Here is a 23,279-nt window from a genome sequence, read left to right as displayed (position 1 = left end):
GCAATTTGTAAGTAAGGATTAAAACACTTCTACTTCAGTAGGGATGCATTTTTTTTGTGCAAAAGATTATCATAAAAGATGAATTTAAGCAACTGGCAACCCTCCAAATAAGCCAACAAAGTGACATGGCAATCTCATATAGGTATATTCTGTAGCACTACACCTATATTGAAGTATTCCTTAAATAAAAAAGACTGGGTGTTTAAAGTGATACAACGCTGCAGCTCCAAGAAAAGCAGCACTGAGCATCTAACTCAATCTGAAGCGACTTCTATGACTTGTAGGTTTTTGCTGGTTTGAGGTAGGTTCTGTTAAGACGATCAAGATCAACTACTTCCTGTAGCAGCTACAACTTTTGCATTACTGGTGTGGCAATACCCTTACCGTTGTTCCTGAGGGGATCTGAGAACATGGTCTGCAGCACTCTAACTCGGATGACTCCTAGCTGCAGAAATTCTTCAGTGTCCTTTTACACCATTCACCATTAAAGGCCCTTATTCCTCTCCTCTCCTAACCCTTACAGAAGAGGAATAGAACAGTGTGAAATCTCATCTTGTGCTTACTAAACAAATAGTAAAAGGGTATTATCTGAAGTTGTTCAATAGGGCAAAGTTTTCTTTACCCCCGGTTACTGAGCACCCTGGATTTACTTTGAGTCAGGCCTGCTAACGTATAGGTGCTGTACGTCACTGATACTGATGAATAGTTTCTCAAAGGCAATTAAACATTAGTCTTGTATGTTAATAAGACAGTATGTTCCTGTTCTGATACTTAAATAGTTGAAATCAATATTTAAATAATAGTTTTTAGCTCCCTAGGAAAAAAATCTCTGACTGAAATTATTCGGTCATGGCATTTTCTTCCAAACTGATGATATAACTATTTTTTGGAACATAAACTTTTGACACAAACACAACAAAAAAATTATCTAATCCAGTTTTTTTTTTTTTTGTAGAAGGAAAAAATAAGCCTTAAAACAACTTCTCAGTCTGGAGTCAGCAACATATTTTATGAAGTCTAGAGGGCTTAACATGATCTGGGGTGATGTTCTTGAAACTTTTAAAAGCAAGGCTTGAATGCTATGTTAGACATTTAAGTCACATAGGTATGTTTGCATAAGCAACTTCTAGGAGTACTTGCTTCTTCCCTTCCCCTTGACTTTCAAACTTAACACAAGAGGGTACATATCACATATTACTGGCTAACTTACTATCAAATGCAAAAATGTCAACAAATACCACTCGTGCAACGTGGTCTGTTCTAAAAGTCAAAATAACACAGAGACCAAAAAATGTAGGTAACATTTTGAAAACTAATTTAGCTGTGATTTTACTGCTTGCAAGGGAAGATTCCTTTCCCGTTGTCATTTTCTCATCAAAGTAGTTTCTCTTGCACTAGCAAAACACTTAAATTTTTAAACTCTTCTTAATATCCCTTTGAGTTTTATTATAAACTGAAACAAGCATTTAAGCTTTGTGGAAGAACTCTTTAATATTGAACCAAATTTAAATTGTGTGGTAGGTGATGTTTTTTAATTTGCAGGAGGTAGAAGTTAGAGGGGAATGCATGGAGTTGGTACCAGAGGCCCCTCTGTTAGAAAGGGAGGTAGGGAGTTTCAGCCCAGAATCTCCTTGTGTACTGCAGAAGAGATGAAAAAAAAGCCAGGCTTAGATCAGTGCACAAGCCAAGCAGGGTAACTGTAGTGGGGTTTTGTGTGGGTGCTTTTTTCTTGGCTTTTTTTAACTTACCATCCTTGCATGTAATTCAGTACTTCATGGAATACGTGACTTCTTAGCATATAAATTATCCTGTGATTCATATGCTTTTAAAAAAAAAAAAAGAGGAACAATTAGAACTCCAAACTGAACATACGTTGTTCCACCAGTCATCAAAAAGGATAAGCCTTTCCAAGGCTGCCCAGAAGTCTTCCACAGGACTGTGGAAACAGATGGATTCTGCAAAATGTACTGAAGCTCAATAGCTATAGCTTTTCTTGAATGAAGGGTAAGGCAGTATGTTCTCAGACTAAAAAAAGGTTACAAGATTATTAACTCAAAGCACAATGTGTTAGGCCTACTTACTCAGAAGAATCTGTACTGGTCATTTTGGAAAGATCACAGCAAAAATGCAGCAGATCTTACCTATCTCTTACTACAGGCCTCCTTCCACAGCAATGTCTATAGCAATTCCTGGAGAATCAGAATCTTTGCATGAAGACAGGAAAGGTGGAGAGAACTTGAAGGTAGCCCATCTGGGCATGGCAGGTATGAAATAATGCTCTTAATTTCTTAATTCTTTGCTAACTGGCTTTATAGCTTCAAGGAGATCCACAAAAACTTCAAATCTTAAAGGGATGCTGATAGTTGGTCCACAAAGGAACCTTCTCCTGGTTTATTTGCTGAGATGTACTCTCCCAGATAACATCAGTAGAATCTCTCATTTACTTTTATAACACAGTTTATTTAAGGGAAAGAAAGAAGAGAAATGGGCTTGATGGCCTGGCTTGTTTTTAGTGTTTAAAATCTTTCCTTGTCTGTTTGCTGAGACAAATTTATTGACCTGTTTTGAATTTGTATTTTGACGAGCATTTTATTTGGCTCTTAATCTTCAATTTATGGATAGTGTTTTGGGGGTTATGCGTAGCTTTGATTTAGGGCATTTAAATGTAATTTTTTCACGCAGTAGGAGTTCTAAGTGTTGTTTAAAACTGAAGTAGTTACTCTGAAATGTAAATAAGGAGGAAGAAAAATAATTACAACACTTTATTACAGGTTGAAATTTTGCTTTTACAAGCTCTGGGCTCTTACACGTATTAGTACTTCCTGCCTTAACACTAATATAACTTGTCCTAACTACAGTTACTTTTTGTGAAATTTCAATTAGAAAACTTTTAGCGTATCATTCTACTATGAAAAGCATAATAGTCTCTTTAATATCTGCAGTTAGATGAACCTAGAACTATACTTCATACAAAGTTTTCCATGGCGCACTCTATTTTACTGGTGCAGGGTTGGGTGTTTTTTTCCTTTTTCGTTTTCTTTTGAAGGGAGTGCTTATTGCTTAACATGAATGATGTTTTTTGCAGCACTTGCATCTTTGAAACGTTCATTTTAAAACAAAACAAAAAATAGTGTCAAGTCCCTAATCTATTTGGGAAATGTGATATTTGAGCCTAATCAAAATTACAGGCAGAGCACTAATAATGTTGGCTTTAGCAACGTTATCTTACTTGCACATGTTGCAGATGTCTCAGCAAAGAGCGCCTCAGTCCCAGATGAACTTGGTGCATGTGGACATTCCAGAACATCAAGCTATGCAAGTCAGCAGTCAAAACTGTCAGGTAGCTGTTAGCAATTTCTGTACAAATTGTTGCTTTTTATTAACTTCCACAATCTTAGAACTGCAGAAAATAAGTATATTTTGTATGTTTAAAAAATGTTTGAACTTTTGAAAAAACCTTTTCCTAAGAGTTTCAGGTTTGGGGAGGGGTTTGTAAGAGGGGGGGAATGAGTTAGGAAGGTAACTTTTTTCCCCTTTAAAAGGGGAAAGGGATTACCTGTTGGAATGTGACACGGCTTTTCCCTTAGCTTTGTCACACTAAGTAACATGTCTAAAAGATTTTGTTACCTTCTGTGTGTGTAAAACCAACTAATTTATGAATGGAGGTTTGCTCAGTTCTAAAGCTTAAATGGAAGTAATGGCACACCAAGGTATTGTATTTGTAAGAAAGCAAGAGTTACTCAGATTAAGAGACTAGATTGACTGGAGATTGATGTTGCCCTCATTTTTAGAGGGAAGGAGGCTTCCCTATATAGCCTTGAAACGGTTCATTCACTACACACAAGATTCTTAGCAGTAAACCTGGAACTGCCCATGTGCTCCAAAGTATATGATTACCTTTCAGTAGTGCTTAGCCATATGTTATAGGAAACAATAAAGGAAGTTGATTTTTTTTTTTTTAATTTTTTTCTGTATGTAAGATCAAGACAGAACAGATCCATGCTTTTTTTCCCCCACGTGGGAAAAATCAAGCTGGAGAAACCAAAATTAAATGGATATGTTGGCTGAAGCTGATTTTTTTTCTCATGGTGAAAAAGAACATAAGTCACAGTAGCCTTTAACCAAAATACTTCAATCCATCATCTACTTCTAGATGCAGGAAAGGGACAAAAAAATTAAAGGACCTGTTTATCTTGCACTTTTTTTTAAAACAACCTAATGAAAAACATATCCAGTAACTTTGCTTGGCCCTTCAAGAGAAGGGAAAAAGAGTTTATGGCAAAACCCCTTTCTTCCCTATAAATGTAAAACAAAACATCTAGATTACCAGATCCAAGCTAATTATAAAGCCACCCAAGAACAAACAGAAAATGGCATGTGCTAGAATACAAAAGCCTGTAAGGCTTCTGAAGTTTCTTTTCAAGAAGTCAAAACACAAGTTCTGCTTTCAGGATGATAAAAGGTAAGTGATGACCTTGGCTGTCAACAGCATATATAACCTAGCTCTCCTGTTTCCCAACAGGATACAGTACATGTCACTCTAGATCATCCAGTTTCTCTGAACTCTGCCACAGGAGAAACGCCTCAGTGGGTAGTACCTCAACAGGAATTGGAAGTATTCTAGAGCCATGTGAAGAGGCTGACCTAAAAGTAACGGAAACGAACTTTGATACTTCTGTTAAAGATGCTTCTTCAGAAAAACTCTGCAGGTACATTTAACTCGAAAGGCTTATCTAACAGAAGTAAAATGTAATTTACTGTATCACATTCCAGTGCACTAAATATATTTATCTTTACAGGCATCCTGTGAAGCAAGACTCTGTGGAGTCACAGCTGAAGAGGGTTGATGCTACCAGAGTTGATGCAGATGATATAGTTGAAAAAATACTTCAAAGTCAAGACTTCAGTTTAGATTCAAGTGCAGAAGGTATGGAGATAAATACAGAAACTTGAAGAAAGCTGATGCACATTACAGACCTTAAAGAGAATTCATTTTCTTCATAGTTCCTGTTGCTTGTGATTTTAAGGAGTATGTATATGGATCACTAAATCTTTTTGTTTGATCCTGTCTCCCGGAAGTTGAAAAGAAAGACCCTTTCATGACTCCAGTAACTTTCCCAAAGGATTATTTTAATTAAGCATGAAAAGAAAGAACATGGGCAAACCTATAAGAAAGTTAGTTCCTCTGAGCTATAACCTGTGAAGTTTGGTTCCTCATTGCTTAAAATACTTGCATCAGAAATAACCGTTTACAAAATTGTTAGATTTTAAATGATTTTGTTTTAGTTAGGGCAATATTAAAGAAAGCTAACATGTTAACTTGCTTTGTTTTTAGAGGAAGGTTTAAGATTATTTGTGGGCCCTGGGGGAAGCACTTCTTTTGGAAGCCATCATCTGCCTAACAGGTATGTAGCCTGAACGATTAATCCATTAGTATCATTAAACAAAAATGCATCTTATACAACAGTTTTTCCGCATATATATTCTTGATCTTTAATCTTTCCATTTCACATCATTTGAGGAACCAAAAAAAAAAAAATTGTCAGGTTTTAAACCAGAACACACAGGTTAGTTCCCAAATCCAAACTGAGGGCCACCATAAGCATCCTAACTTTTAGGGGTCCTGAAGAGTCTCAGTTCCAAAGTTTTCAGAATTGAGTAATGTTTTGGTATAGACATAGGAAATGGGTGCCAGCTTGAAATCTTAGCTTTATAGATTTACTATATTACTCTGAATCTGGAAGGAAGTGTAAAGTGATTTACCCATCCATCTTCATAGTACCAAACTCTTCTCTTTCCCTGATACTGAGTCTAACTTTCTTTCCTTTAGTTTTACTCGCAACTCCTTTTGGTTCCATGGGTTACGTTATTCCTGTTTGAACAGCTTGTTCATCTGTCACCTAGCTGTAGCCCTAAACACTGTTTTGATAATCTGCCTCAGACTGTATTCATGTAGTTGTCTTTGCTGGAACTGGACAGAGTTATTCTTCTTTAAAACATTTTCAAATACTGTACAATATGTGCTTTGAGCTGAATGTATTAGTCTTCTCAGACTAGAAAACATTTTAAGCAGCTAAGAATATGCTCTGAATCTGCAGTTCAGTACAACTTTTAAGTTGTTTTTTTTTTCGTTATCTCAAATTAGTGTAGCATCTGTAACTCTGGCAAGTACTTCTGGAATTAGGTATGGAGACAGCTGATCATCTGCTGATGGTAATAAAAACAAATGCATTTTATATAAGCAAGCAATACTGATGGTCAAAAGATAAATCATTGGCTTATTTGCAAACTGCACATGCTAATTTCTATCTAGGATGATGTGTATGGGTACAGAGCACACTACAGTAGTATATGGAGACATCCAGTTTTAATTCCATTACCAGAATGGTCCAGGCAGAATATATACTAGGTGTCTCTTACTAAGCCAGAGCTCGCCCTGCTTACTTTTCACACAGTGCTGCAATCGAGCACATAAAACTTCCCACTATGCCCTGTCATAGGGGAGAGGCAAATAGAGCTCTGTAACTGTTCACAATTTGATGTGAACAGAGGACTGCAAGCCACTCTTCTTGTATCTTAGTGTAAGAGGACTAGCACTTACTGTTTTAAGTCTCTTTCCATTTTTTACTTATATAAAATATACATATAATAAATCTATTAGCTGAATACAATTACTGCTGATGTCTTGTGCCCTAAAGATAATGTTTAAGGAACTATAGAGAAGTCCAGCAATAACTTCTTTTGCGGGTGTTAGTAACCTTATTTATCATTCCTTGCGTTTGACTGTATGTAACGCAAAACTCTGATTCATTATGTGGTAGGTTATTCAGCAGCATGGTAATAGTGCATGTTTTCCACCCTTCAAACTTTGTTATTCTGATGCAAGATTCTAACTTTTTCCAGTATGCTCTACTGTTGTTCTCTGATACTCACTGTGTAACTTCCATTTCAATCAGAATTGAACTAACTTCTTTCAAACATCCTTTCAGAGTAGGATCCGGAGCATATGAACAGGTGGTGATAAAACGCTAGATTAGAAGAACTTAAACAGAAGAGAAAAGTTGGAGCTCCACAGTGGATACATCAGTTCTTGTTTGCTCTGTTGTAAGAGTTGTAAAAGCCAAGATGAACTGTATGCAAGGTAGTTGGTGGGTGGGGGGTCCTTTTTAATTTGTTAATTAATGGAATGCCTCTTGTTCATAGAGCTTCAAATCTTCTGTGGTATGAAGGCAATGTTTAGCCACATATGCCTTGTGCAAGCACTTAAACTGTTTTTGTACGCTCTTCCTGCTGTTAGTGAATTACCTGCTTTGTAAGTTGTGTGAAACATGTTTGTGGAAGCATGATAAACGGTATTTCAGTGTTTTATACAGGAGATCAATTATGATGATACACTTTGTTTGCAACTTCTTTTCTAAAGAAGCCTCACCTTGAAAGAGTCAGTCTTAAATGAACCTGAAGAAATTAACTGGACTCAATTTGATCCTACCTGCAATTTTAATCTTACAGCAGCTAATTCCATCTATCAGAATTAATATGAAGTGAAGATTATGGTCTCCACAAAACAGCCCAGCTATGTTTTAAACATCCAAAATCTTCTCTTTAAAGTATTGAGCATAATCTTATTGTAGAGTAGAACACTAGAGGTTAGCTTCAAGGCGTTTAAAAAAACTACTACTAAAGAAATATCAACAATCCATTCATAGGTCATGTCACTTCTAAATGAAGTCTAGAGGATTAGGTACATCAAAATGTGACATCTGGTTTTGGATAAATGACAAAAGAAATGGGATTCAACATCAAAATACCAAGGCAAAGTAATGTATTACCCAGAAAGCCCTTTTGTGCCTGGGATTGTCAAGTCTAGAGTTTAAAGCTGCTTCCACAGAAACTTCAATAACGCAGAACCTTGATACGCAATGGATGGTACTGTTTAACAAACTACTCAATAACTTACACCACTATGAACTTTAGCTTAATCCTTCACAGCTGGTTAGTGCTCTGCTTGTATTTTGAATGTGCCTTGAGGAACAGGGAAGGTATGGGGGGTTAAACTCTACTGAACAACTTAAGCTTTAAAACTAGGCAAATACCTAAACTACTATCAGTGTAACCTACTAAGAGAAGCACTTTATTGTATACATTCTCTCTGCACTCGGGGAAAAAAAGCTTTACTGTGCAACAGACTTGTCACTTCATGTAAAACATTCCTTAACTCTCTGTCCATTATTACATTAAGGTAAATGTACTGTATTTAAATTTGCACAAATAGTTGACTGTGGCAGAAAAGATGAAAAAATCTTTTAAAATTACATTGAAGTACAGAAGAATCTATCTTTATAGGGATGTATGAGGTGAGACAGTTCAAATTCCAGCTTGGATCTGCTGTATTTAAATTGTAAACTGCAGATACTTAATTTTGTTATCACTTATTGTATCAATAAGGCTTGGATTAAATAGAAATAGTATAGCCACAGAAAGCTCTGAAGGCTTCAAACTTTCTCAGACTGATGTTTGACATCCTTTTGTAGAAATATAAGTAGGTCCTATTTCATAGGTTGAAGGAGAAAAAGGTTTATGTGTAACAGGTTTTATGTTTTTTTATAAATTCATAGCATAGTTAAACTCCATTTTATTTAGATTTTTAAGGAAATTTCAGAGTTTGAAGTTTGAGTAGTGTTATTGCGTATGATAAACACGAGCTATTTCTCAATTATGGTACTTATGCTTTTATTTCCTCCTGTTCATTATCATCTCTATACTTTTTAACCTATTGGAACAGTCCAAAGTAAAAATACAAAGGTTGTATTTTAGCTGCTGTTAGAAGAAGTGTGCAAAGAAATGTGTGTAAAAATATTTCCACTGTGTTTACATAATGGGGCTAGAAATGTATGCTTGTATTACTTTTTTTTAAAAAAAATCCAAATTTTTCTATTTTGGACAAAGCCAAGTGAGGGGGATTTTTATGAATTAGATAACAGGTATAACACTTTGTAAAAGTAATCTGCGACCCAGTAACTACCACTTCTTACATTTCCTATAAAAATGTTCATTCTTATCATTGACTGCAAAATTGAGTGCAGCAAATTTTCTTGCCTCCCCTGAAATTCAGTGGAGTATGTGTGCAAGAGTCTTTTTAGCCCTTCAATAACCAGAGGGGGAAAAAAGTAAAAATGCTAAAAATAATGTGGTAGTGAGTATAACCTATGGTTACAGCTGCTGTTTCTCCCAATTGTGTTCTCCTCACTCCATGAGGAACTACTGAAAGAAGTTAGATGAATGGTTCCATGTTGATCAGCTGCTCCTTTTATTTTGTTCTTTTTTTTACCCTTGTCCATCTACAACTACTAGTCATTCTTGGCTTCTGAGTATATTAAAATTGAGTCATTCCATCTTCAATCTACTTCTGGTTGAAGTAGAGCAACTTGTTATACTATACTATGATTATTGCTCTTCACAACAGAAGAGCAGCCACAAGGCTGGCTTATCTTGAAGGTAACCCTACCTTCTTCACTTGATATCATCATAATGTCAGTTAAACAAAACTTGAAGTCAGCAATAGATGCCATTATCCTTTTGTTCAAAAGAATCTTAGGATTTGTAAAGAACCTGAAAAAAATTGTTTCAAAACAGTGGTTGTTTTGCATTATGTGCAGCCTTTTGCTGAGATAAATTAATTACTGACAACTGATATTTGTTTTTAGTGCCAAATGCACAGCACCACTAATCATCTGTGTGTAAAGAATAGAGGGTTTTACTGATGCCAGGTATTTAACCTCATGATCACCTGTTTAAGTTCTAATGTTCAAAAGCATGTATTAGTTGTGTTTTTGCCCTCCATAGGAATTTTAAACAGAAAAAGCATAATAACTGCTAGTGTTCTGCTGCTTCTCAAAGCACAAGTTTCCTATCCTGTTACATAAATTACCAAAAAAAAAAACAAAACACACTGTACTGCAAGTCAGAAGATGCATGAAACTGAAGTTATATTGCTTTCAGTACTCCTGATCATTGGTACGCTTTTGACAAATCCATCAAAAGCATGTACTAATGAGGTGGTCATGTACTACTCTTTGGGGGTTGGGTTAACAACTAACAAAAGTATACTTTTAAGAATGTTGTGCAAATATTTATATAATTACTAAAGGTGTTTCCATAGCCCAGATTTCTATTCTTTGTTAAAATAGAAAGCTAATTGCCATAGAATGGATTTTGTTTACTAGAAACAAATTATTTTCTTGCCTGAGGAGATCCTTTAAAATAGGAGGGACGTTTACATGGGGATCCATCTTTATTAAAAGATTATTAAAAGATGGATTCCAGTATTTTATTTTTCACACTTTGAGCTACAACTCTTTGAAGTGATTCCATAACTGTGCATATTTTAAGTGGAATGTGACCTTCATATTTAGATGTGGTATTTTCTTTTCTGTAAACTGTTATAAGTGTATCAGATTGTCTTTCAGTAAACTGTTTAGGGTATAGTTTTGTTTTTACTTTAAGTACATAATACAAAAGTCTCAGACATTCAATAAACTCAAGTCTTCAGCTTGGAATCTGTTTCTAAACAACTTTTTTTTTTTAAGCAAAGAAGGCACATTCAACTGTGAACTTCAGTAAACTTCACTTTCTCTACTTCTTTTCAAACTTTCCCTCTGCAGCTTATTAAAATTCATACCTAGTCCAAAGTATTACATTGCATCATCATCAGTATTGTTAAGAGTCTTATGAGAGTCTCCTGGCTACAAAAAATGAGTATGTAGCAATATATGAAGAGATAAAAACAAATATTTCAAGGAGCAAGTGCTTAAACTACTCTTAATTCTTTAATGCAGAAGGGCATCATGAATTAGCTAGTTTAGTGCATGTTCTGAGAAGCAGATCTCCATTTTATTAGGGGGTAGGAAACTAGTAACTCTCATACTACTGCTTACTCAGACTCATGAGTCTATCACACAAATAAAAGTCAGTTTTAAAGTTTCAGGTGTATTAATGAATTACTAAACAGCCTCCACTGTCTACAACTTTCCCTACTTGGGAAAAGTAGGGTCGCTGTGTATATAGTCCCTTCTCATCTGACAACTGACAAAATTAATCCTTCCCCATTGAGTTTAATGTCTTACAGTGGATAAACCCTCTCAGAGTATGCGTAACTCAGAAAAATAAGGAGGTATATTTACAAAAAAAACACCCATAGTCTATGTATTTTCTGACTCATCAGTCAACACAGCTATAAACAAGCTTTTTTGTACTGCAGTAAGTAAATAACTGTTCTTCCATTGAAAATTCTAGGTTGGTGAAAACTGCAGATAATTACAATACAAACTACCATTTTGGTACTCAATCCATTCAGCACTCAATTCACCGTGCAGTATTAAGGATTAAGAGTTTTTACTTTCCCTCTGGAGCTATGAGGCACCAGAACGTGCATGCTATCACTGAACACTTAAGTGCACTTTGTGCACACCTTCTGACAGGGGACTACAGCAACACACAGGCAAAGATTGGCATGGGGGGAAAAATTACTTTCTCTAATTCTAGAAGCAAAACAAGTCATTTTGCCTTCTTCCCCACCCAACCGCTCATTCCTGCCTGCTCTCCTTCCCTTTACTCCTTGAACCAGTGCAAGCTTCTGTGTGCAAGCTTCAATTCCCTGTATGGGCATAGAGCAGGATCTGTACGAGGAGGAGAAACGCAAACATTTTCTCAATATATTTATGTTTCTATGGGACAGATTAAGTCAGTTTTGTTCCTTGTTTGAAAACATTAAAGCATTGAGTAACATGCTTCTAACAATCTGAAGGGAGTCTGTAAATACAAGTTAGCAAACAGCAGCAAACTTTGTTCAAGTTCAGAGTTGCATGTGCTAAAACTAAAATTGTTCATACGCTTGTAGTCTTTTTAGTACCTCTTCTTATGAGCTATTAACATTTCCCCAGTGTCTTCATTTAAGTATATGCTAGCATCAGTGCATTTTATTTACATTCCTAGTAAAAGTACTGAACATGAACAAGTTGTTTGTTTTGTATACCAGAAAGAAAATGCAATGAACTCTTTACATAAAAAACAATCTGCCATTTCAGAAGCTCTTTTCCTTTGTTTCTTCTATTCTATTGAAACAGAAAAACAAAAAGAATCCCAACAGCTCACCATTACGTGTTGCATATAACCCAGCTGTAACTGAAATGATCCAAATCACATTTAGCAACCTCATGTTTACAAGCCTGGAACAGAGCCTAATACCATGGAAGCCCATGAAAGAAAGGACTGAAACAGAAGTTTCATGTTAGTTCTAAGATCTATCCATTTGAGAAGGGCCTGGGGAGATGGACAGGTAACTCCTCAGGCCTCCAAAAATTCAGGATTGCTTTTCGTAGGACTGACTTAGGCAACTGTGGGTTTTTTTGTTTTATTATATGTAATTTGAGGGGTTTTTTAAAAAATTTATTTATACTACTTTTTCCTTAGTTTACTTCTCCTAAAACACCATCACCAAAATCATTCTGTTCAGCCATTCTGACCATATTCCATTCTTTGCTAGCTTGCTCAGTAACTATCAAGTTACCTCCTTTATATTTAAGATACTACACTGTATTTTTACCACACTGGCTTTCTTGTCCACCTTTATTCCACATGCTTTCTCCAATCCTCTGCTTCAGTTCTGATGCCACAAACAGTATATGGAACTATTTTCTTCTCCTGGGCCTGTTATGATCCTACTTTTAAACTCTTCAAAACTATTATTTGGCTATTTCCCACTACTTATCTTTCTTCTGATGCTCTTTATTCACTTCTGCACCTGGTTAAACCCAAACAATTGCAAAAGTAATTCAAATTGCTTGTACTGATAAAATTTTTCTGACAAATCAATAACCTTTCCCCCTCCCTCCCACCTTCCTACATCCCCTGACAGTGCAATATTTATAGAAATTTGCATACTATAATACAGCCTCATTAAGAAGATTTCCCCAAGGAATGAATGCAAGAAAGTCAAAGCAAACAAAATCCTTTCCAGCCACAAGTTCAAACAGTAAAGCAACTGGGCTTTCTATGGAATTAAAGGCAGTTCCCAAAACAGTTTTACTTCTTTAAGAACACAGAACTCAAAATCTTAAGAGTAATTTTACAATTATCCAGTTCAAAGCAAGCATAAACTGAGCAAGCAGTTAATAAGTCTCTTAATTTTTTCTGAAAAATCCCTGTGACAGTCATAAATGGGTAATATTTCTTATTTCAGAATGTTTATCAAAGGAAGTCAATGACAGATCCACTTTGTTTAGATTTTAAAATTTAGAACAACCTAAGGTCAATCTGTTTTGAGATACGTATGCCATCTCCTGGTCAGTAATATTGTCACATGCAAGCTAAAACATTTAGTCTGCATATACTTCCTTTCAGCATCCCGATTTGAAATATGGGATTGATCTTGGTCTGTCTGAAACTGAAAGTTTAAATGTGACACAATAAATACTGCCTTTATTCGCAAATATGCGTAAAATTTTAATCAAATGTTAGCTGAACACAGAATTGAAGGCAAATATTCCAGGTCTGGAATCCTCCATGTTCCTTTTCCTCACTTTAAAATGACCAAGCTACAAAGTATACTAAATAAATAAATATAAACAAGAGAAAATTACATGGGTAGTAAGAAGTACCACGGTCCAAAAATCTTCTAATTAAAGAAACTACACAGTGAACAGCTGAGATATTTCCTAAGAAGAAACTAATGCAACTGGACCCACTCTCAAACAGCTATGCTTATTAGTATCCAAAGAATATTTACCAATTTTGAATTTTACAAATACTTTAACATACAAGGTGTGGCAGGCTGGTATCACAATGTAAATAAATATATACATACATTGTGTTAAAAATTAATTTCTAATAAGCCATTTCTATTTATCGAGGGAGAAAATTCCCCCACAAAAGAGAGATTATTAAGTGAGCATTTTTTAATCATTCCATATGATAGAGCAGTGCAGATCAGTCTTCTCTTTCTGAAGCTCAGAAACTCAGCCTGTTAAAGATTAACCTTTCCTCAATTCAGAGAAATTTCCCTTTATGTCTGGTCTTTAACCTTAACGAATTCAAGCAAATTTCCAGATATTTAGAACACAATACAGTCAGCCCTTATGCAGACTTTTTATTTTCGGAAAGTTGTGAAACTTTCATATTTCAGAAACAGGAAGTCAGCTTCTATAAGAATTGCTCATTCAAAGCTGCCAAAGAAACTGTGAAATATATACTGAGTGAGGCCTTTTAATTAACCATCTCTTTACTCTTAACAAATACTTCAGGTAAGATATTATGTAAATGGGGTATAAGAAGAAACTCAAAAAGTTGCAGTGATTAACTGTAGTACCCCTGTAAGAATATGCCAATCCTGTGCATCCTTCAACATTTCGGTCTTCCGAATTCAATAGTCTAACATTTGCTTACTATGCATTTACACATACAATTCAAGTCTACTTAGAAAAGCAGCTATCTTGGCCAAGCCACTGTCAATAACACCTATACGTTTTATTTCGACTGAATGTGTCCGCAAGAATTTTTGGACGATAACTACACATGAAAAGGGATAATTTTTTTCCAGGCACGTGGGGGCCAGATTATCATTCGTAATGACAGATTTTTTTCAAAAACAGAATAGTCAGAGATATCAATTTCAAATGGAGTAAGTTCAGCTTCTGGAGAGTTACGGCATGAAAATTATTTCTCAAGCAGTAGTTAAGAAGAAACTGGAGAAAATCTACCTGTTTTTGCTACCTTACATTCGAGGTCATGGTGCTTTTTCCCAGTTATTGAATTTACTGACCTTTAACCATCTGCAACATATTTCAGTGCATCTGGAATACTATTTAGTTTTCTCCAAGGCTGACATCCTGGAAACAGCATCCACAAATTTTATTCCATTAAGAAAAAAAATCTGCCTTAAACCTACGCCTGACTCATCATATTATTCAGCGTAACAATGTAGTTCTGTGTTCCCATCCACCATCCTTGGAGCTAACAAAAGATTACCAAGAGTCCAGTCAGAATAACTACTACATTTTGCTTCTTGATAGGGATTAACTCCTTCATTTGTATCCCCTGACACTCTTTTTCTAAAAATCCTATGGGTTTTAGTGATCTTTGCCAGAACCATTAATTTACCACTAAATGAGAGAGGTGCTAATGGGTAAATACTGGAAGGATTAAATATGAATGTAATTGCCTTTTGCAGTTCTAGTTCGCATGCAGAACACACCAGACTAAAACTACAAAAAACAATACCTTCATTACTTTAACTAAACTTTGTGCGAGAAATCTGCAATCTAATTCTCCTCCTCTTCATTTTCATGTTCAGTGTTCACCATAACACCAGAACCATCACTGCTCAGTGTGACCTTGCCAGTAATAAGCTTGCATAACTTCTCAAACGTGCCACAAAGTTGATTCACTTTGGGAAAAGAGAAGATTTTTGTAAGAGGTACATAAACCGCATTTCCATTGACAAATGGCTCCAGGCTTTTTCCAACAGCCAATTTTTCAAGATCTTCTGAAACACAGTTCTTTGAATGTTGGAATTTAGATTTTATCTCAACAGGACCATCATTATACTCCTCATGCTCTGATTTTAAATGGTCCAGCAGACTTCGCTTAATGACCTGTGCTGTGAAAATAACTTCACTGACCACTGCATTCTGCAGGTACTTCTCATCTTTAAGACTTGGATACACTGCTTTGAAGACCTTTACAACATACAAGAACACATAAAACAATTATCACAGACTCGTATCTCAACAACTGTTTGTCAAAAACAGCTTCTAAAATGTGAATATATTTTTGATTAAATCCTGTATTGTTTTTGGCTTTAAACATTTTCAGATTACAGGAAAACTAGACAGTATCACTGGATTATTATACCTCACAACTACAATGGCAATTAGAAAAGCTAACAGAACTTCAAAAAGCAGGCTTATATCCACAAGCTATACTTGAAGATCAGTCAGGTGAAGCCCTGCAATTCTTTAGTTCTTCTCAGTCGTTCTCTTATTTTCCATATTACTGATGAGAAGGATCTGGTGACAGTCCCACAGCTATGTAGATTCTGAACTGCTTCCAAACTGTCATGAAGAAACTGGGGCTGCAGCTATGCCTTTTACTCTGTTTTCAGCGTGAAACATGAAAAGCTGCTCTTTCAGATGCAGAGAACGCTAACAAAACCTGCCAAAACCAAACAACTGTGGTATGTTCTACTCTGAGCTATACTCCCGGGGGATTAAGGAAACCAGGCAGGCAACCTCATTCCCGCTAGCTTACTAGGCAGGGCTTTATACCACCAACCTATTACCACTAAAGTTTCACAGTCCATGACAATTCCATATTACTTTCTGATTAGACCTTAAAGTGTTCATTTATTCCCCTAAAATGGTTACTTAATAAAATAAAAATTAATTTGATAGTCCAGTTTTCATAAGAAACATGTAAGATGTAACCGTCCTCTTGTTTAAACTCAAATGGTGTTAATGTTGAAACTATGTCCATGAGGACCCTGCGACAGAGCAAAATCAAAGCAATTTCTAATATGATATGTCAGGCACCTAGACATATTTCCCAGTTCACGTCTTGAGGACTAAAAAGCATTTCAGTATTCTGACAAAGACAGTTAGCAAATAGGTGAGATTTCAAATGCATAGAACGCCTTTATAGCTTAGAAACTACAGAAGACGTCCCCATAAATTAAAATACATTTCACTTCAAGTCACGAGTAGCTTAAAGATACGTATATATTTTTAAACAAAGATGTGAAATATTAGAATATGCTCACTGAAACAAATCATTCAAGGCCTCATAAGACTGAAAAGAAAACAATGTATTTGTCTTTTTGCATTATTACTTAATGCTCAGTTATCTCTGAAAAAAATATTCTACGTGGCGCTTAATTAGAGGCATTAGACTTTGCCTTTGTGACACATTGCAATATTCAGCCCAGTACTTGACAAAAATGTTAATTTTGGCTCTACAACAGTCCTGACAGACTTACCCCTGCCAGGGCAAGAACATAAAACTGGGTCACTGAGCCCAAAGTTTCAATCATAGGCTACTATATATCATAGTATCATAAGATATTAAAATCTGAAGATATTCAGTCCAAAAAGATTCTTTTTTTTTTTTTGGTATATTCCTACATACTATTTTTCAAAACTCTAACACAAAACTTTAGTTCTAAAAACACTGAAAGCTAGAAAGCTTTAATGTGTGCCAGTGGAGAACAGGGAACTTGGCAGGATCCTATGCCTCTACAAGAGTCAGAGCTGATTACCCACAAACACTGAAGTTAGGCAGTGGACTACATCACATGCTGCAGAGGAAGGCAAACCACACGAAACAGGCCCTGTCAATCCAATTTCAGCCAAATGCCTACCTTCCAATAATATATCTGATGAGGCTATGCAGTCCTTCAAAACATACACTCCCTGTTAGGAGCGCTTTTTTATGTTTGTTTGTTTGTTTTAATGTATATGAAACAGTCTGTATCACGTGCCAACCACCTTAACAGCCACATGATAGAAAAGAATGACTACAGTAATGATTATAAAAACAGTGTCACAGTATATCTGGAGGAAGGAAGAATTGTCATTCTAGGGATAAGAGCGAGTTACAATAAGAACACTTACGCATATTGTTATTTAGCTAATAATCTATAAGTTAAAGGCCTGTATATAATTAAAAACACATGGACTTATACTCTTCTGAAGTGGTAGTGCATGCTACAGAGCTAAGACCTAGTAGCAATAGTAGATTGCAATAGTAGTAAGAGCACTTCACAGGCAGATCATAGAAAAAAAAAATTTTTTTTCTCATCTTCCTAAAGAAAGGAAACAGAATACTTACAGTTTTGTAAGCTGCTTTGGTGGGTTTCTCAAAATGAGCAGTTTCACTGGTTTGGGAATATTTTCTTACAAACACACCTATTTGGGTACAAAACCCAACATCCTCCATTCCTGTTGGTGGGGGCCCTACGCCAGTAAATTCCACTGAGTAATCGTAGCATCTAGCAATATTTAGTGCCCTGAGAAAAACAACATAATCTGATCATACTAAATACTCACCTTTTAAGGTGATAAACACTCACTCTCTTAGAGAAGCAAGATCCTGACCCTGTGAATGCTCAAGCACAGTTTCTTTAATAGTATTGCCTCACATGCCTGAAGATAAGCACTGTCAAAACTTTTGCTGCATCATAGCTGCCATCAATTCCTATCATACTCCAAACCATTTAATATCAATAATCTAAGTAACCCAAAATTATTATTTCTAAAATACCCCCATAGAATGCTATGTCCATTCCCAGTTGCTTACTCACTGTCTTATAAACATTCAAAAATTAACAATATACCAAAAAAAGCAGTTTTAGAGCACAGAAATACTTGAGAAGAACCCCTAAGAAACCGCACACCTCTCAAAAGTCACGAGAGACTAGTTAATAGGAAAAAAAAAAAAAAAAAAAAGAGGTAAGGTTGTTTTAAATATAGAAAGAACAAAGTCTACCAGCTCAAGGTTACAACAATGCCCATGACATCTAGATGAAAAACGATATTGTAGCACTGTACAACCAGTAATACAACCCATATGAAATGACTGATGGGACAAGGAAGCAGGGGACTAAAATGGCACTACCTACCTGCTGCATTCTCCATGAGGAAGTACCAAACTGAATTTGTATCTTATTTCTTTTAGAGAATACTGCAATACCCATATTTCACAACACAAATTTAAAGACCTGCTCATGCTTATAGCTCCAAAAATACCATTCTTCGAGGGATATCAATAGTTCTAATTCATACATACCCAAAAGTTGAATCTAAATTTACTTTAATTACTTGAAGTTATGTAAATAGTCTCTCAGGTATTCATTCTTCCACAAATAATGCAGGCAGGTCTTAGTATCATTATTCAGGGCAATATCTAATCTTCAAGTTTTGCAAAGCTATATACTTAACAATCACTGCATACTTCAAATACTGAAGTCTATGGCAGAAATAACCTAATTCAAGGGGCAGATTTCTCAAGATACAATTTCTGGAAAAAATCTGGCAATTGAACGAAGGCATCTTTTACTCCAAAATGTATTTTCTTGCGCAACTGCCTGAAACGTCAGTGTTCCCACAGGACATGTATCCTGTTCTCTCTTTTTTTTTTTTTGCTTTGATTACACCTGTTGATATTACAGGGAGACGTATCTTGTGCAACTTCCGGCCATGTTCATATGTTCTGCATCAGATCTTTTGGTGTGCTGCGATCCACTAAAACATCCTTAACTTTGTTCTACGTGCTCTGCTATTAGGATTATTGATAAATCTGCTTGCATACTCTTACATAAAAGTCCAGAATAACAAAGTGGGCACAGTTCTGAGGAGTTTATGAAGCATTTCTATAGCAGGATATTATGTTAAATGGCTTATTTAATACTTCATACTTCTACTGCATAAATATGCATAAAAAGGACAAACAAAACTTTGGAGTATTTTTGCAGAGCAGTTACAATAAAAGTAAGCCAATTTAAAAACATCATAAAATGCAAATCCACAGAGCATGCTTAACTATTTATATTGTAATAGCAAAGACATGTTTCACTATATCAGTAGGTGTGAAACTCCACTGACACAAAACCACGTAGAAAAACCATACTGAAAAATTATAGCTATCTCTTTTTCATATTACTTAACACTCAAAGCTGTCAGCACATGATGTTCAGTAAACTCACCAGCTTTGAAATTCTGCTTGGTTCCATTCAAATTTGTGGTCTGGATGCCGGAATAATGTTACTCCTGGAAGCAATGGGTTAAATTCTGAATTTGGAGTACTTATCACAACCATGGTTGGAGCCATGAAACCAAACACCACTTCAGGAAACTTTTCCAGTTCTGATTCTTCCAGATGCTCTATTCTGTAAAGCAAAAGTTTTTGTAGGTCCTTAAAAACACCTTACTATAGTCTTTTAATTTTCGCAACAACTAGTCAAAAAAAAAAACCCCAACCTCAAACCCATATCTGTATCTTGGAATTTTAAGCCTAGGTCTTCAATATTAGCAGCGGCAGTGTGGCTACTTAGGCTTTTTGTCTGAGAAGATTTTCTCTTGCATTTTGTTCTCTTTCATGCATATTCCTTTTTTCACCATGAGCTACCACTGCTAGAATATCTTAGTATGATTAATCTGAGCACAAATTAGAAGGTGCCACCTTCTGCTACTCTTCTGCTTGAAAGGGTTGATCAAGTCTGTTTTGAGTAAGGACCTTACGTTCTAAGTTCAACCCTTGTTAACTTGCTGAGTATTGCAACATTTAAGTACCACGCCAAAGAAAAAATACAGCAAGAAATGTGGAATTCTGATCTACTTATAAACATTCATAAGCAAAAGGCTAAAGAGTGTAGTAAGTTGGCCTGATACTCACAATTCAATGCATGTTACCAAGTCAAAACCAAGCATGCAGGGATCTTTATGAGCAACTGAGCCATGATGCAAGGTAACAGTTAGAGATCTTTCAGCTGGTTGCAAATAATCACCAGGAAGAGGAGACAACCTATGCCTGCAGAAGTATAAAAAAAGCGACATCAAATTTTGTAACTGTACTAGTTGATATCCTGCTTGGATACTTTGTAAATCTCCCAAAGATTAGTTCTTTTAAAGGGAAAAAAAATTCTAATGCAAACAAGCAAACTCTTTTTATGAGTATCTACCATAGGACATAAAGAGCAGAAGAGTTAATCCAGCAGCTGTCCGTCATGTTTGGAAGAAAAACCCCACTATATTCTCAAGACTCTCTGAAAGGAAAGGATGCAGTAAATTCTGATAGTAGCTCAACTCTAGAAACACAGTAAAACTCATTAAGACATGCTTTATAAGGTTTTTGGACATTATTAGGACATAATTATTAACCTAATTTTATTTTCCAAAGATTAAAAAAAAAAAAAAGAGAACTCAAATGTATGTGCAAATTTTATTCTGAAATATGGTATCAGATAAATAAAACGTAAGAAACATTAAATTTAATAAAATTTAATTTTCTTCACCACTGAGAAAGGGCAAACAACAATGTCATAATCTATATCCTACGTATTAATTGAATCCACATTAATCAGCTTTCAAGAGAGCAATCTTGGCATTCCTCACCAGACTGCCGCAGGATTGAAAAATTATATAAATTTCAAATTTTAGAGCCTTCTCAGCCACACATAAAAACACTGACCTACCCTTACCGTTTTAAAAAGGAAAATAAGAATGAAGTCCACCCCATGGTCACCAAAGGAATGTTACATACATATTTTACAAAAGATCAGATTTGCATCCCATAGTAATGCCATACATGAGCATAAACAGAACTAATAATACCAGTCATATACAATGTTTTAGCATCTTTACAAACTCAGTATATTTCCCAGACGTACACACTTTCTTAGCCATTCCATGCCCTAGACCTTTGCTGCATTAGGCAATGTTATGGGCACATAATGTAGTCAGTTAACCTGCAGGAGATAACAGCGTTTGCAGAGTTGGTATTTCTGCATTTACCCTTGTTTAGAAATTCTTGACAAGAAATGATGTCACATTCCACTAGGCCAAGCCAAATACAAACCTTAAATATACATAACAATGTAAGAGCTTACATTTTCTCCTTCATCACGTTCTCACAGATATCTAGCCCAGCTAACACTTCAATGCAACTGCAGAATTTTAGCATCCAGAGAAGAGTACAGTCAGCACATCCCAAATCTGCCACCTGTAAATTAGATTTTAAACAATGTGTAAGTGTAACAATGTTAATATTTCTAAGTAATTTTGGAGACTTTCATAAAACATATTCTATATTTCTACTAAAACAACATTGTAATGACAAAAAATTCATAACTGTAACTAAAATATACGGTTTCATGCAACAAGATACATGACTCTGAAAATTACTTTTAAAAGATAATAATATAAAGGTCTTACAAGATATGAGTTGACCTCTTGTTATTACAGATATAACCAAGTACCTGTAGAACGTTCTACTGACTCCAGAAAACGTCTTCCACATAAAGGTATAGTCCCTCAAATAACTATACGTATGATTTTGACTGTTAAAATTGTAGTAACTATGAATTTGCTGTAGCTGTACGTTGGCTGCTTTTCACTGGACTACCCTCTATGCCATACAAAAACACTGAGAATAGGCTCACCAGCAGCCAGGTAAGTAGCAAAGGATCTACATGACACAAGTTTACAGTCCCAACCTAATGTTTAAGGGGCTGAGGACCTTCTGACCACAACATCCAATACGTAATAGATACCTTTTGCTATAAGCTTAAGAAGTAGTGGAGTACAACTCCAAACAAACCACACCCCACTGTTTTTGTCTCAAGTTGTCTGTAAGTCAAAGTTAAAGCACACTGCTCAGTTCTGATCGCAGACATCCTGAATTGTTTTCTCTTACTTACCCCTACCCTGTGGGTAAAGAGAAAGCTCCATCTCCCTCCCCCCCCGCAAAGTTTTACATTTTAAGAGAGGACTTTCAAACCTTGAAATACAGATACAATACTTCTGAATGCATTCTATTTAAAAACAGATGAGAATGCCATGACCTCATGGACTGGATTAGCAGTTACTAGCAGTATGAGTAGGTGAGCACACTGCCAGTGCATTTCTCATCAATTGCATGCTTCCTAATATATCAAAATCCGTTTCACAGAGTTACACATTGAAGATAGTGTTAATTCTCAACTTTCGAAGTTTTTGAGGAAGGTGCTGGGGAGGAGGTCCTATTACAAAAGAGCAACCACTGCACAGCACTCTTTAATTTATATTTTCAGAGTACTGAAAACAAGAGTGCTGGGATATTTGGCTGGGGGTGGGGGGGAGGGAGAAGAGAGGACTTTAAGAAAGTGGTCACTTCTCATATGAGACCATCCATGTGAAAGATGAGGTAAACCTGATGGAACTATACACTCCAGAAAGCAAAGGGAATCTAAGTTGAAAGAAGGGAGAACCGGAAGTCATAAAACCCCAAAACCATAAATTAAAACCAGAATGCCACCTACTCTCCAGAACAGGCTAAGACATTTTTCCTGTTTATTTTCCCCTCTTCCCATCAATTAATATTAATTACATGCACCACTGAAAAACAAAACAGGATCACCAGAAATGTCTGCTATGGCAATTTGGTTTTAACAATAGTTCCTGAAGTACTGTTGCTTGGTAATTATGTCATGAGAGGTTATCTAGGCATTTCCTATGTTCCTGAGATATCTTATGTAT

At 35.8% G+C, this 23,279-nt stretch overlaps 2 protein-coding genes across 33 annotated transcripts in view; one reads left to right on the top strand and one right to left on the bottom strand.

Annotated features, from left to right (window-relative positions):
• EEIG2 (EEIG family member 2) overlaps nucleotides 1-23,279 on the top strand; it is a 51,652-nt gene that overhangs the window by 26,215 nt on the left and 2,158 nt on the right. For 6 of the 12 annotated variants that reach the window (XR_011142508.1, XM_068952194.1, XM_068952193.1 and 3 more), the window contains 6 exons: nucleotides 2,158-2,264; nucleotides 3,245-3,340; nucleotides 4,523-4,709; nucleotides 4,800-4,927; nucleotides 5,336-5,405; nucleotides 22,008-22,066. Coding sequence is in view for 11 of the 12 variants with exons in the window: in XM_068952194.1 (XP_068808295.1) it covers nucleotides 2,158-2,264; nucleotides 3,245-3,340; nucleotides 4,523-4,709; nucleotides 4,800-4,927; nucleotides 5,336-5,405; nucleotides 22,008-22,066 (647 nt within the window). In the remaining variant the exon portion in view is untranslated. Of the gene's footprint in view, nucleotides 1-2,157; nucleotides 2,265-3,244; nucleotides 3,341-4,522; nucleotides 4,710-4,799; nucleotides 4,928-5,335; nucleotides 5,406-6,145; nucleotides 6,214-6,989; nucleotides 10,555-22,007; nucleotides 22,067-23,279 lie in introns of those variants that run through there. The other 6 variants (XM_068952196.1, XM_068952195.1, XM_068952189.1 and 3 more) reach the window with 3 other exon arrangements.
• The window catches only part of HENMT1 (HEN methyltransferase 1), a 29,984-nt gene continuing 8,111 nt past the window's right edge, over nucleotides 1,407-23,279 (bottom strand). For 11 of the 21 annotated variants that reach the window (XM_068952199.1, XM_068952200.1, XM_068952197.1 and 8 more), the window contains 5 exons: nucleotides 21,653-21,765; nucleotides 20,440-20,574; nucleotides 19,751-19,933; nucleotides 17,878-18,055; nucleotides 13,060-15,731 (listed from right to left, as the gene is read on the bottom strand). In XM_068952199.1, the coding sequence (XP_068808300.1) occupies nucleotides 15,315-15,731; nucleotides 17,878-18,055; nucleotides 19,751-19,933; nucleotides 20,440-20,574; nucleotides 21,653-21,765 (1,026 nt within the window). In that variant the 3' untranslated portion in view covers nucleotides 13,060-15,314. Of the gene's footprint in view, nucleotides 1,639-1,748; nucleotides 1,823-13,052; nucleotides 15,732-17,877; nucleotides 18,056-19,750; nucleotides 19,934-20,439; nucleotides 20,575-21,652; nucleotides 21,766-23,279 lie in introns of those variants that run through there. The other 10 variants (XM_068952212.1, XM_068952214.1, XM_068952215.1 and 7 more) reach the window with 3 other exon arrangements.

The sequence above is a fragment of the Struthio camelus genome, chromosome 8, assembly GCF_040807025.1.
Source record: "Struthio camelus isolate bStrCam1 chromosome 8, bStrCam1.hap1, whole genome shotgun sequence".
Lineage (NCBI taxonomy): Eukaryota > Metazoa > Chordata > Aves > Struthioniformes > Struthionidae > Struthio > Struthio camelus.
The sequence above is the reverse complement of the archived record's forward strand: the minus strand, read 5'-3'. Positions and strand labels throughout refer to the sequence as shown.